The 15,176-nt window shown below is 35.6% G+C and overlaps 1 protein-coding gene across 1 annotated transcript in view; it reads right to left on the reverse strand.

Moving 5' to 3' along the window:
- PLCZ1 (phospholipase C zeta 1) overlaps positions 1-15,176 on the reverse strand; it is a 47,148-nt gene that overhangs the window by 21,215 nt on the left and 10,757 nt on the right. Inside the window, exons 4-7 of the mRNA XM_064654390.1 lie at positions 13,241-13,442; positions 11,482-11,626; positions 9,502-9,657; positions 1,822-2,106 (exon numbers count right to left, since the gene is read on the reverse strand). Coding sequence (XP_064510460.1) covers positions 1,822-2,106; positions 9,502-9,657; positions 11,482-11,626; positions 13,241-13,442 — 788 coding nt within the window. The remainder of the gene's footprint in view (positions 1-1,821; positions 2,107-9,501; positions 9,658-11,481; positions 11,627-13,240; positions 13,443-15,176) is intronic.

Here is a 15,176-nt window from a genome sequence, read left to right on the forward strand (position 1 = left end):
CTTTATATTCATAAATACATAAAGCACTGGAAAAGATCAATAGCATAAACTCAACTACAAAATCTAGAATAACAGGAGAATATTTTACCGTGCCAAGCAAATTAGTCATAGGAATATTCCTCCAAGCCTCGCTCTGAAGTTAAGAAAAGTCTTTTCTTCTTAATTAAGACAGAAAGTTCTTTTGCCAAAATCTTTGTTTAGCCTTGCTCCATTACCAAAGCAAGCAAAAGCAAAGGGACTGAGATTTTACCAGGGTCTTCTCTCTCACTGTGAGACACTTTGTGACATTTTTACTTAGCATCACTTGTGAACTAAGCAGGGGCAGTACCCAGCAAAGAGCTGATGATGCTCATAATGTTTACAAGGCATTAAAGCTTTTGAAGGCAAATTCTCACCTGACAAAATAATAGAGATTGCCTGCTCATGGCTCTTAAACTATGCAAAGTTCAAGTGCATTTATTATTCTGGGGCTATGTCCCATGAGGAGCAATAGGAATCTACTGTCACAGAAGTCCTGAAGAACACAACTCTCTGGATGTGGCAGACAGGGACACTGGCAAAGCCAACAGCATCACTGGGGTATCCTGGCTGTGGATTGCAATGCTCTCCCACCCTCCCATAATGGGATCTCAGGATAAATACTCCAACAGAGTGGAATCCTGGAAATCATTTTCTCTTCTGCCTGTGAAACATGACCAGATACCTGTTGTTGCTGCTCTTGAGTATGTGGTGTTTTTTCTGGTCTCTGACATGATCTTACAAATATATTTGACCCTATCATCTGGAAAGTTGGCCTTTCCTCTTCAAAGAGGACTCCACCCTTCCTCAGAATTTTTCCTTACTATCTCTCTTCATCAGGTGGAAAGAGAAAAAAGCAAAGATCTTGACCATCAAATTGTTTAAAGGAAAGGGACACAGAAGAAACACTGCCTCTCAGCAAGAACACTGGGCTCTGAGGAGCACTGCCAGTTTACCCACATTCAGGTAATTGGAGCATGATGTGGAACAGTGGCTGGATACAGAGTGAAGCTTAATGTCTTAAAAAACTTGAACAAAACACTTTGTATCCTGATGATGCACCAGATTCCCATGGTAGAGAATTATACTTGGTTAAAAATATGAGTTAAGTTCAATTTGACTTTCAAAAAGATCACATCCAATTTTTGCTCTCTCTTTCAGAAATAATACTTAATGTCAAGTCTCTGCATGAAAAATGTAAAAACACCTTTTCTATTCTAAGTGTTGAAAAATGTTTTAGCACGACCAGACATGGTTGTGCACCTAATTTCATGCATAAATCCAGAACAGAAGAAAATAGGGGAGTGGGAACTCTTCAAGATCTCCAAGATAGACCGATGGACTTCAGAAAAAATAGTTACCTATCTGTCATCGTCAAGAACTGCTACATGTGTTCTCCATACATAGCTCCAGGAGGGCCTTGGGACCCACAAAATGTTTGGACAACTTCATCTTAGATCTACTGTGGTACTGAACACCTGGGGCAAGCACAAGACTTGAAAGAGGAAAATGCAGTTGAAGCTCAAGATGGAAGCACAGGGAAGGGTTGCCTTTTATTTGGATGCTAAAATGTGGTCCAGTTTGGAGTTTCTTGTAAGAAGAGGAAAACTTTGAAACCTTGAACCAAAACATGTCGTTTCAAAATGCATTGCTCTAAGTTATTTTAAAGCCTAGCTTTTAAATTTAGTCTCTATTTTAGGATAACATATTCCTTCTTCTCAAAAAAAAAAAAAAAAAGAAAGAATAAAAAGGAAGCTGACATACATCTATGTAATTTCTATATTCAATCAAGACAAAAGTTACCTTTGACTTTTTTGAAGGTGGTGGGGTTGAAGTTCTACGATCTCCTTTTCTTTTGGAGGGACTCTTGGATCGGTAAATAGGGGTTGTGTCATCAGTCTCTTCGTCAGACAGCAACTCAGACTCAGATATGTCCTCAGTATCAGCACCAGTCTCAGCAACAGTCTCAGCAACAGTCTCAGCACCGGTGTCAGTAGCCTCAGCACCAGTCACATCACCTGTCCTGAGCATACCTTCTTCAATGGTTCCAACTTTTTTATTTTTTATCAGAACTTTGAATTTTAATGCCTGTAGAAAAGAGGTTAAACAGCAGTAACCAGAATTTTGTATGGATTAGTAGTTTTTTATCTCTTGGTATTGTTTAACCCATGTTCAAAGTTGTTTATTACGTACAATGAAGTGAGTTAACAAAATGAAGATAGATATCAGTGAGGCAAAAGCCAAAAAGAAGTAAACCAAACAGTCTGGGGATCAAAGCACATGACAGAATGTGACTATCTAAACCCATGACAGGAGAAAAGGCTCTCCACCACAAATACACAGATGCTGAAACCACGAAAAGATAAAAGTAGGAAGTAAGTGTCAGAGGTGATGGCCAGGCAAGGCATAGAAGTTATGGTTTTTTACTATGCATAATATAATCTTGAATATATATATATATATACTTAGAGACATGTATCTGATGTTAATTTGGATGTTGTTTTAGCTATTATTGCAGCTGCAGAAAATTTTTTGCCTTATCTGATTACTGCCTTTGTGCATATCTGTCTAGTTTACCAAATTAAAACTTTTTTGTTATTTTACAGTGGATCCTCATGCTGATCTGGTCAGGGAAGTAACAGAGTTTTGTGAGTTTGCTTAAGCAACTTCTCTGTTTTTAAATGGGCACGTTTCAGCTTCTGTAACATAAAATGCAGGGGAAAAAAATCACTAAATGAAATCAATTCTTGCAACATGTCTTTCACCTATGCACCTGAATCCTAGAACAAATATTTCCCTTAGATTTATGAAATAATATTCATAGTAAAGGAGCTATTATTTAGCAGACATTCACCTCTACAGCTGTACACAGGAACTTTGAGTAATAGGACTTACTATAATTCTTGAATAAAGTGATCCACAAAAATATTCCCTAAGTTTCATAAGCACTAGCGAAAAGGAAGGTTACAGAAACAGGGAACATATAATCTCACAGTAAAAGAAAGGTAACTGAAATACTGTGTTTTAAGGTATCCATTAAGTAAATATGAAAAGTACAGATGATACAAACATATAAAACCAAAGTTCTGTAATGGAAACTACAGCCACAGGCAAGGAAACAGCCATTCCATTTATTTACAGGGCAATCTCCATTGCTCATAATCCCCTCATCACTTCAGATCCTGTATTAGTAGTTTGCCAGTGTGCCAGTGGAATGAGATATCTTATGCTTAATATCTATCAATGCCATGCTACTGTAAGATTTGATTAGTCTCTCTGCACTGGTGACTCAGAATAAGGATGCCCTTTAACATTTCCTTCATTCCTTATTGATGCACTCATTTTTTTTCCCCCGCGATATTTTTAGGAGAGTTTTAATATGATTAATGCTGCTCATATTTTTTGAGAGTTCTGAATTTTCCTTTGCATGTTCACATTTCCCAATATTTAAAAGCAGTTCTGTCCACTTTTGGTCTCGCATTTTTTTATTTGTAGGTAAGATTTAATCCTAGAAATTTAAAAAGAAAAAAAGGACCTAGTATTTAAGGAAGGAAAACCTTTCTATGGCTACATTACTGCCTCCTATATGTAAATTTGCTTTAAGTAAAAAAATGCCATAGTATGTGTGTGTGAGCCTGTAAAAATGGGCCCTGATGTTTGAAGTCAGTTTCTAAAGCTCTGTTTATGAACTATTAGCAAAAATGTAAATACCCTGAGGAAGGAAAAGTTTTTTAAGGGTTTTTTTTTTTTTCAGTTTTCTACCAAGATAACATTTTAAATCACAGTTCTATTTTCAAAACCAGTTACAGAGAATACTCTAGCAATATGAAATTTTGCTATTATTTGGCCAGAAGCAAATTTCAGTAATAGTTATCCCAAACCATGGAAAGTGAACCCTGAACTGAAAAAATGACACATCAAGGATTTTAAGTCTGAACTTCAAATATATCTTCAAAAAAACCCTTATAACAAATGTATGGTTACAAAACCAGTGACTGTGTGAAATTGGAGTTCTTTAATTGATAATCAGGAGTGCTAAACACACAGCACCTTATTCTCTGAATGTCCAAGTCTTTTAGAAGAGCTGAAAAGTCTTTTAATGAGCTGAAAGTCTGAACATTCATTATAACTTCTCCTTTCTAGTTTTAATATGAAAGGCAAAATATGTTAAAAATACATTTGCTATGTGCTTCTATAGAAACTCTAAGCACAATAAAAAATTTAAATATGTAAAACATAATAGATCTTCCCTAGAGCATAATGGGACTTCAAGGCTGGCATAAGCAAAAGTCTCCAAGTACCATCAACTGGAACAAATATTTGCATAATTAAATGAACAAAATTTATTTCTTGTACATTCTGGTTAATGTGATGTACAACACAAATCAGAACAGCCAAAGTTGACTCCAAGACTCCAAGACAAAATCATGGATTTGGATCAGGCAAACCCATCTAACTGAGTACTGTAACTAATGTAAAAAAGGACAAAATTAATTCCTCAGAAATGTAGAGAACAAACTCTGGTTTTGCATGATGAGTATTAAAAAGAGAAGAATAGCTTCCCTTATTTAAAATTAGCATGGAGTTTTCTCTTCTCCTAGCCAGCCCTAGGTGCTTAGTTAGAGGAATATCTAATCCTGAAAACCTTGCTAAGTAACAAGGTTAAAATCAATTTCAGTTTTACATAGTTTTTTATTTCAAGACTTATATTTATGCCTTAAATACTGATATAGGGTGAAGATGCAACATCAGTGAATTCTAACATAGGGAAAACTTATAAGACAATGACAAAATTTCTTAAGTACAAATGTTAAAAACACTCAACACCAACATTCTTCACTGATTCAAGAAGAGAATCACACTTAGTGAAAGTGAGAATGGATGTCTTTGTGGCAGCCTTATAAATCACAGTTATCAAGATACTTGAAATCAATACTACCATCAGTGTCTGAACTCTACTTAAACAGATATTAATTATATCAGGAGTTCCACTTTAGCTGTCTCACTACAAGTTTTCATACCACACATTTACCCAGTGAGAAGACCCCTGCACTGAAAATTACAGTCCTGTATTGTGCTCTGTAATAGACTTCATGTAAGTCTGATCCAAGGCTAAACAGCTGTGCCATATTAGAGATGACATTCTGCCCAGGCAACTAAATCTCTGGTGCATAGATTGGAAGGAAATCCAAAGGATTATTACTGAGAAAGATGGTTACAGGTTGGCCAGGCTAATTAGTGTAGTGTGCTCAGGGCCTTCATTCACAAATTCCCTACCACAGTTCAAGGTTCCAAGAAGATACCTTGGATCTGATTTTTATACATCAAATAAACCATCAGCCTAAGACCTACCTGATTTATGATATAAAATATGGCAATTTTTTGTTTTTAATTATCTTCTGAAGTTGTTTTACAATACAGAAAAATTATTAACAAGAGGTAAGTGACTTTTGCATGTTTAATACATTTGTGGGAAAACCATGATCCCTGAAAAAGACTGTAGAGTGTAATTCCCAGAAATGGTATAGGAACTGGATGAGTCTTCTGTAAGTTCTCACTAGAACCTAGAGAATCCAGAAATTTTATAATAAACAATACTGATTTTCTTATTTTTGAGGTCATCACCAAGGCATGCTACATTTTCAACATCTTTCTTCTCATTTTTGTAAAGAATAAATGCCATAGGCATATTGAAAGGCAAAACAGTGGACTAGAAATGTTTTGACTTGCTAAGAAGAAAAGATATTCCTGATGCAAAGACTTGGTCGAGACATTTGCATACTTGACTTGTAGGTGAAAAAAATAGGAATGAATCTTATCACTGAAGCAACAAAATTTGACATGCTAAAGCAGCCTTGGTCTTGAATGTCTCAGTGAAAATCTTCGTGTCCTGGTTTTTCAATAACAAAGAAATAAGATTATAAAACCCTACAATGTTATACGAGAGAGGCAAATATGGGGATGGTTAAACTGAACATTGGGTCCTACAGCCACAGGTTAATCTGGCCATTACCATTTTGTCAGAAGTTACAGTTAGTCAGTAAGGATCTATTTGCCACAGGTCATAGACAGCCAGGTACAACTAAGTTTTGAAAGTTTCTTGGTGCAACAGGTAGGAGGGAAGAAAGTACAGTAGCAATATGAATCTCTTAGACACACACTCCATTATTATATCTAGATGTTGAAGATTTCAATAGTTGGTTCACCAAGACTGGTGCATTCTAGAAAAACAGACACCATGACTTTAATAACTCTGGGGAAACCTCGGCAATCCTGGCCAGAAATGCTTCTGAACCACCACAATGCAGTAACTGATCTTGCAGCTGTGTGGTAAACATTAAAAACCACTTGTAAAATAACAGTAGTTGCCACTTCACTTTCAGTTAACAACACATCAATATCTCATTCCACTTTTGTGACAGGAAACCTGCAAATAATGGAAAATTCCTAAGCAGCTCATGTATATATCCTGTCAGCAGTGTAAGGCAGTTTGATGTGCTACAAAAATAATTGAGAAACAAACCTTCATCAAAAGCACCAATGTGTTTGCATTCTTTTCTCTGTGTTACATTGGAGACTTATTTCTTTCAGTAGCTGTCAAACTTCTTAGAGAGGAAGGATACAGCTGGGTAAGTGAAAATATATCTCTTCTTGGATTCTAATATTTTCTAAGTTCATCTACAGGCTGCTGCATATGACACTACATTCTGTCACTTTATATCAGCATATCACCAGGACTGCTGGTGCAACTGGCAGGGATCTCTGGCACCAGCCAGTGATGTCAAATGTAATTTAATGTGGGAACTGACTCAAAGGACCTGATATTCCAGTGACTATTAAAGGAAGTTCACAAAGCCTCTTTAGGAGCCCCATAGTGGCCAAGATGTGAGGAAAGAATGGCAGTGGGTCTTTTGCTTTGCATGGAAAAATATCCTCCTGGGAAGGAGGTGGAAGAGATTGGTGAAGCTTAAGAGTAGCCTCAGTTTGTCATCGAATAAGGGGTGTGTGAAAGGAAGAAAGAGAGCAAAAGTCTTCCCTTCCCTTTCTTCCACATGTAGAGAAAGAACTATATGTTGAGATGCTACGGAATACAGTAATATTCCAGGAAATTAACAGTACTAGCATAGTCAGCTGGAAGGGTGCATATATGGCTGAGAACAAAGAATTAAAAAACCTCTTTTCCTGAAATTTTCTGGTATTTTTTTTTCAGGGCAAGCAAGTGTCAAGAAAAAGCAATAATGTTCAGTGATCATCCAATTTTCTTTTATGGACCTCCTTAAACCAGGTCTTATAAAGGTCCTCTTGAACCTTTCATTTAGACTTACAATGGTAGGAGACATCATTGCATGACCTGTGGTCCCTAAGAATGGGTTTGCTCTGCATTTTATTCCTCCTTCCTGATGCACACAATCATCTCAGCTAAGAAAGGTATAGCTCAAAACCTACTTAGAAAAGGGATTAGAAGATTGACCAGACAGAGGAGAAAATAATTTCCACAGAAGTCTTCAAAACTCCAAGATCTAAAAAGAACCTGTAATTGGCAGAAGTTTCTATGAAGTGTTTGGAGAAACTTTGTGGTGTCCCACTTCATGAACACTCAAGAGAACCATTTGAAGGACACTGAGATGGTTTGTTCCCTTTTCTTACCAGTGCTCCATCTTGAAAAAAGTGGAAGAGTAAACTGTATAGGTGACAGGTTGTTTTTTTTTTACACTAACTGAGAATCTTTCTCACAAATAGCATTTTAAATTCATCATTTATGGTTCTGTAACATCCCTTTTGCACAGCTTAAGTGAAGCAGGTTGAAGACCAAGTTCACCATCTGACTTACTCAAATGATAATGATTTTACCTAGGCCTTGAATATACACAAGTTTAAAGACGTGATGTCACTAAACTCCTTTTGAACATGGACCAAAAGTGGTTCTTCTAAAAGATGCTCCCCAATAAAAGTCAAACTTATTACTCAGTTTACAAATTCAGTCATAGCTGCATATTTCCATTGCTGAGTAAAATCCTACTGATTTTTCTTACATCCTTGATCAGGGCAGCTAGGAGAAATGGAGATGATCCTAATTTTTTTTCATTCTCAAGATAACAATTTATTAAATTCAGACTTTTGTAAACACCTGAGGACAGTGGTATTATTTAGGTAACCCTTACCTCTCATGTAGATGTGGAACGCATCTCACACAACTTTAATATATTAAAAGTTCAGGAGAATGAATCTCACCTGAACAGCATTTCCAGCAATGCATTTTCAGGCAAAAATTCTGCAGGGCTGACATATGAAAACTTTGGGCTATGAAAATATGAAGTATGAATTCCCTGCATCGCAGTAACCTCATGGTAAGGGACATACCTCTTAAGAAGTAATATTTTTAATTATGTGATTCAGTGACTCCATGATTCATATGCAGTGCAGTGATTTTGTGCTTGCTACAGAGAACATATGATCCTTGGACATGTAATGCACTAAATCCAGTCATGCTTTGAGAAGCTTCAAAACAAAGCCTCCTGTTTAATATAGGTTATATTTTTTCAAAGTTACAAAAAAAACTTGCAAGGTTTCAAAGTGACATTGGACACTGTGATATAAAAAGTGTAATGCTACCATCAAAAAAAAAAAACTATGTTGGGTGAGAAATTTATATAATAAATATATTTACAACTACATTGTTATGGAAATATAGCAGTATGCATATTTCTTTAGCACATCTTTTGGACACGTCTCTTCAAAAATTTTTTTCCTTGATAAATTCTTAAAATTCTTGTATTCCTTTATGTGTATTTTTTTTTCTTGTGACAGTGTTTCCTCCCCATATTTTTATTTGCATTCTTTTTCAATTACTGTAAACAAAAAAAGGTATAAAATATATCTATCACTGGCAAGAGCAACAAGTCTAAATAAGTATTTTGGATGTATGCATTGTGCTACAAGAAATTAAAAAAAACTTTTGCCCTTGAAAGAAAATTGTGTGCAAAGACTGGAACAATGGGAATTTATTTGTTTTAGTTAGCAATAAAATTTTCAACACCCATCTAATTGCCTTTTCTAACTTCATATCCCAGGGGTCTGAAGCCACCAGCTGAGAAAGTCTTAGGGAGAAACACACTGAGAAAGAGAGAATGTCTTTGCAGTAGCAGAACTCAATAAGAAAATTTCATCATCACAGTTATTGTCAAAAAATTCAGATTCAGGTTTCCAGTTCAATAATATGTTTAAATTTCAGGAATTTCCTTCACTTTAAACAACAAAAAATAAATGAGCAGATAACAGATACACTAACATGTATCTTTTCACGTGGCTTCTGTGTGCTGTTTAAATATTGTTTTGTTGCTATCTGAGATCTATTTCAGACACAAGAAGTGTTCCATACATTCAGTTGCAGAGAATTAAAAACAAACAAGACCCCCAAACAAACAAACAAACAAACCACATCTTTTTCCATGTCTTTCATAGAGAAAAGTGCAATCTTATTACCTCAGGAGAAGGTAGTCTAGTCATCTCTGTCTCACCACCAAGTGGTGAAGAAAGAAGTTTGTCACCTAGAATACTTTTTAAACAGTTTGCCATTACTTCCTGTTGTTTAGGGCTGCAGTGGTTCTCCAAAGACAGCACAAGTGGATAGGCAGATGACTGAAAACATAATTTAAAGATTTTATTATTCATAAATAAAAATAGGATCGCTTGCTTTTGCAAAATATCTTACAAAAGTTCCCTTACCAATCTGTATTTTCCTTTTTTTTCAAATGTTCAGAATATAGGTCAGTTGGAACAACTGTGTTAATAACACATAATTATGTGTTGATAACACATAATAAACTCTCACAATATTTATGGAAAAGAGAAAGTACAATTGAAGAAGAGAAAAATGTATCTTCGGGATGTTTGGGGGGGTTAAAACAGTGCTAGACATATACAGAGGTGTAAAAAGAACTGTTTGGTTTTTGAAAGGTAAAATCATATTCTAAAATTAAAATTGATGAAGTACAGCAGGATTAAATGTCTTTTGCTTTAGTTTATGACAGATTTTAACTGATATTTCAAGCTCAGTATCCTTAAAGCTTGCTCAGAAATCATTGCCTTCACATTAACAAGCTGTGCTTCTACTTTTTCATAATATCACGAACTTTTCTTGGGACTCTTCACACTTTGCTCATCACAGTGCTCAAGCAAGACAGGTAAAACAAGGGAAATTGAGTAAAAATCAGAGAATAGCTCAAATGAAACCCGTCCATATAGACTGCAAAATTAAATCTCATAAATTGCCAGTAATACTGGTGGCTACCGAAAACAAAAACTCTGAATAAAATCTTTACTTCAGCAGGGCTTGAAATGATCGGTTTCTAAGAGAAGTACTGTATTTTTACCCTGTCTTCACACTCGTCTCCTGAGCACTTGCTATTAACCACTAATAGAAGCACAGCTGGTATGAACCATTATCTATTGTGATTTTATCATCTTACTGTAACTTGTCCCTGTGAAATGAAGTTTGCAATATAGTCAAGTACAATATGTGGTGTATTAGCAAGAGCAGGAGAGTTATATCTAATGGGTTTTGAAGAACAGTGAAGTAAAACCACGTTTTTTATTTCACCTTCAAAATCAGAGGCTAATTAAATTGTATATAGAAATAAGAATAGAAAAAACACAGCTTTGATTAACACTGAGAAGGCTATAAAAATACATGCACAAAAATCCCTATAACTGTATGATCATAGATGTATATATTTAAATATAATGCTGGCCTGAATTCAAGAGTTATCTTAATTTCATTCAGGACTTTATTTGAGCAGGAGTTTTGTCAGAAACCTCTATAAAAGCCTGTGCCAAGAGCTCTCCACCTTTTGCTGCTTTGCTAGAGATGGGCAGAAGGGACACTGCCCTAATGAGTCACCTGACAAAAAGACATCAGTAGCTGGCAACCTGTGTCAGGTTCAACATTTAAAATAAAAGGAGAGGAAATGGAAAGCAGAGTAAGTCTCAAACTCAGCTATAATCTAACATTGTTGTCTATTTCATAAGCTCACATGTAGGATATAAGACAGTCTGATAGCAACAGAAGAATAAGTGAAGCAAAAAGATTTAAAAGATATAAAGGAGTAAAACACCAGACTGATTCTGAAGTAGTTGTTCACTTTATATTCAGTCCTTGCTTAAATGATCTCAGGTGAGCATTCCACCTAACAAACTAAGTAAGATCACCTGAATTCTTTGCAACTAGTTTGGTTTATAATCATTCAGCATGTTTACTCTTCCTTAAAAAAAGATTAAAAATATATGAAGAACAGACAGCACGATTTTCCTGTAATTAATTTCAACAGTGCCCACTGCCACAACAATCTGCTTCCTATTGTTTTACCCTGGAGAATCTCCGACAACAACCATGTCCCTGGGCTTTGTTAAAGCCCCCATCACATTCCAGCCAACTTATATATACAGACAGGTGTGCAAACATACCATAAAGGCATACTTGTCAATCACATGGATTACAGAACGAAATGGAATCTTGCTTGTTAAGGTGTGCCCATGGTACACCACGGGTTCGTTGTTGGAGCCATCCCAGCAGTCGATTTCCAGGCAACGACACCCTTTTAAGAGAGCACTTCGAAAGAACAAGAGAAACAATTGTATGGTGAAAAGAAAGACATCACGCTTTTTTATACAAGTTGATGTATTTCTGTTTACAAGCCACATTGGTTAATTACAAAAAAAAAAAAAAAGCCTCTACTTTTTCATCATAAAAAAACCCAAAAGAAATCCTATAGAATTATATAGGTATAAGACAGAGCAATAGTTTCTGTTGTTTGTCTTAGGTATGTTAGGTAATAAACTATATTGGAGCATTAAAGAGTAAGGGATTACCTGAATAACCTTCACCAAGAAACTAAAAATGAGGGTCAAAGATTTCACTAAAGGAATTGTGGGATAATGGCAAACTGTCGCTTAAAATAGAAGAATAAAAGTTTGAAATGGCCTTTTCTATTACTTTTCCAGGACTTGCCTGCAAGTTTGAGGATCACTGTGCTTAAAAATAACAGCATTGCACTTAGAGAGTCAGCTTGTGCTTGGTCTTTACACAATTCAGTTGTTCTACCCCCACCCTACTTGTAAGAGGGAGTGCTAAAGTTTCTCAGGTGCCTTAAATTTACTGGTTTAATTTTTAATATGCTAATGGCATCCCTTAAAGGTCTTAGATCTCTAATATTTGCCTTGGAACTAATTGAAACATTTCTTCCAGATTATTTCACCTAATTACCAACCTGTCTCTTACATGCTGCCCTTCAGGTTTACCATATCTCAAAGATGCCTCTTGCTGATTTTAGCATTTTCCTCACACTAACAGTAGATAAAAATGAAGAGATGGGGGCTTATACCCTCTTTGTAATTACTTTCAGCAATGCAGTAAAATTATATGCAATGCATATAATTTTAAATCCTGTGAGAAATTCACTAATGTTTCTGATGATTGCAAGTCATTATGGAATATTCAGAGAGCCACCAAAACAAAAAAAGTTGAGATAGGTGACAGTTTCAACTGCTTTCTCGTCACTAATGTAGTACAAATAATAGGAATGCTGGACACTTGTCTTCCAAGTTCTTAATATTTTCTGCCCCCTCTGTGTTCCTGTTATTACACCATCCCTTTTCTTCTTCCCTTTCTTGGCAATAAGGCATCCTGGTCATCAGGTCATCATCATCTTGGAGTTATACACTGCAAAGTTTTTTCTCCCTCCTGGCTACCAGAGTGCCCACGTTTTGTTGTTGTTGTTGTTTCTAAACTTGCAGCATGCACTGATCACAGATATCCTTGACATACTCCAACACGCTGTGCCCTTACATCCCATATATTGATCAGATTAGAGTTTGCCTGGGAATTTTATATTTGTAACAGGGAGTTATTTATTTTTGCATGGCATGTTGAGATTAAAAACTGATTTAATCGTATACTGTGCGCCATACTATAGATTTCATTTGCTGAAAGGTTGAATTTTTGAGATGTAAGTGAAAAAAATAGATTGTTTCCAGACTATGAACAGATGGTTTGGCAAGTATATTGAAAAGTCTATACACAAAATAAAATACCATTCTCACATTTTCAACTTGTATCTGTGATGGCTTTGTTCCTGATTGCCAAGTAGGATTATACGTGACCTAGTATTCACTTAAAAAAACACCCAAAGAATGTTTAAAATATTAAAAATCAGTATCTAAATACCTGGTATATCCCCACAAATGACTGGGTCCCATTAGCTGGTCAGCTATCAAGTAGGTGTTGTGGGAAGATGAAATAAAATAGTCACACAATGGCTGGTTCATGTCTTGGTAGATGGTCTTGTGCAGGCTTTTAAATATCGAACATTCGTCTGAGTTCATGTACCTTACAAATCCCTCAAATGACATCTGCTTTTTTTTCCTCACTGAAAAAAAAAAAAAAAAGCAAAAGCAAAATATCTCTGATGTGAAGCTAAACTGACAGTTTATATACTTTCCATAATTTTGACAGTCAATTCTGAACACTGCTAAAGGGTACTCAGCACAACACTTTCCTGCAATTTTAAAATTCCTAACAAACATACAAATACAAACATCAGATAGGCAAGATTCTGGGGCTGAATTGCTGTGCTTCAAACTTTTGAGAGGAAATAAATGTGTTCTGACATTTTTATTCTTCTATGGACACCAGTAAGAAGAGTTTACAGTAGTCCTTGCTGTTTAGTTTTGGAAAGTAATGTGCACTAAGATAACATTTTTTTTCTCTTTTTAAAAAAACATAGATTGTTCTCCAAAACATCAGTCAGAAGCTGTCAATATAATCTTGCAGAAGCTATGATTCCCAGCACCAAATGTCCTTCTTAATGGTGGAAAATCCCAAATAAATATTGATTAAACAATGCTTGGAAATATTTGAAATAAAAATAGCATTGTAACAAAAGAAACGACTGCCCAGACAGATGAACTGCAAATCAAGGTTATTACATTACTGCATTTATAACAAAATGAGCTAATTGCCTCCATAACAGTGATAGTCATCCCATTTGTTTTGGTTTTAAATGATTTAATGACAAGTAGAGCCATTACACTGCCAACTGCTGCTCCCAATGTCATGTTTTGAATGTAATCATTTTGCAAATGATATAATCTCAAAAGTCAGCTTTGCTTCAAAACATAGTTTGAATTAGTGAGGGATTTTGCCCAGTTCTGACTGTAAAATAACCATTTTGTCATCATGGTAGGCTAGTGATGTATAAGCATTAAGTAATCCAAGATTACTTTATGTTAACAATAACTTACAGATGCATGTATACAAACCTGGGGGGAGGTTGGGAATGGAAAAAAAATAAAGGAAAAAAGCCTGCACAGAAATCCCTTTTCTGACCTCTTAATTCTTAATACAGCTATAAGAATCAGCATTTATGAGCTAGAATTGCAATTATCGATCTTCAGTATGGGTACAGACTGAAAGCTTTACACCTGAATGAGAATTTATAGAAAATAATTATTTCTAAATTACACAGGTTTTTGAACAAGAAAACCTGGAACATTTCGAAATTATAAATAGAAATAGAAAATAAGGATGAAAGCCACTCAGACATCATACATATATTCATCCTTCTTCTAACCCAAACAAATGTTATTTCTACTGAAGTCTGTTTGAAGCTATTCTTACAGACATTCATTGATGAATAATCCCCAGACAACCCAGTAAAACCACTTCAACACCGGAGTAACCTTATTGTTAGAAAGTTTTACATAACTTGGAAACAGAAGTTTACCCTGAAACTTCCTTGCTATCCAAAATATTTATTCTGTTTGATACTATTCCTCTCCTCTTTTTTCACACTTCGTCTGTTTGACAGACCAAGACTGCTACTGCACTTCCCCTCAATCCACTGCTTTCCAGAAGAAACAAATCCAATTCAGGGCATCTTGCTGTTTAGGTCAGGTTTTCTTAGACTTCTGAGAATTTTCATTTTTCTTCTATCCACTAGTGCTGCTACTTTCTCACAGAATAAAACTGGATACTATTTCTTCATGAGATGTCCTGACAAACTGCTACTCATCCTTACCATCTTAGAGATCATTGCATATTTGTTATTTGTTCCAGGTTTTTTTCTGGTAACTGACTGTGTCTAGTTCCTTGGATGTTACCT

This window comes from Pseudopipra pipra, chromosome 5, assembly GCF_036250125.1.
Source record: "Pseudopipra pipra isolate bDixPip1 chromosome 5, bDixPip1.hap1, whole genome shotgun sequence".
Lineage (NCBI taxonomy): Eukaryota > Metazoa > Chordata > Aves > Passeriformes > Pipridae > Pseudopipra > Pseudopipra pipra.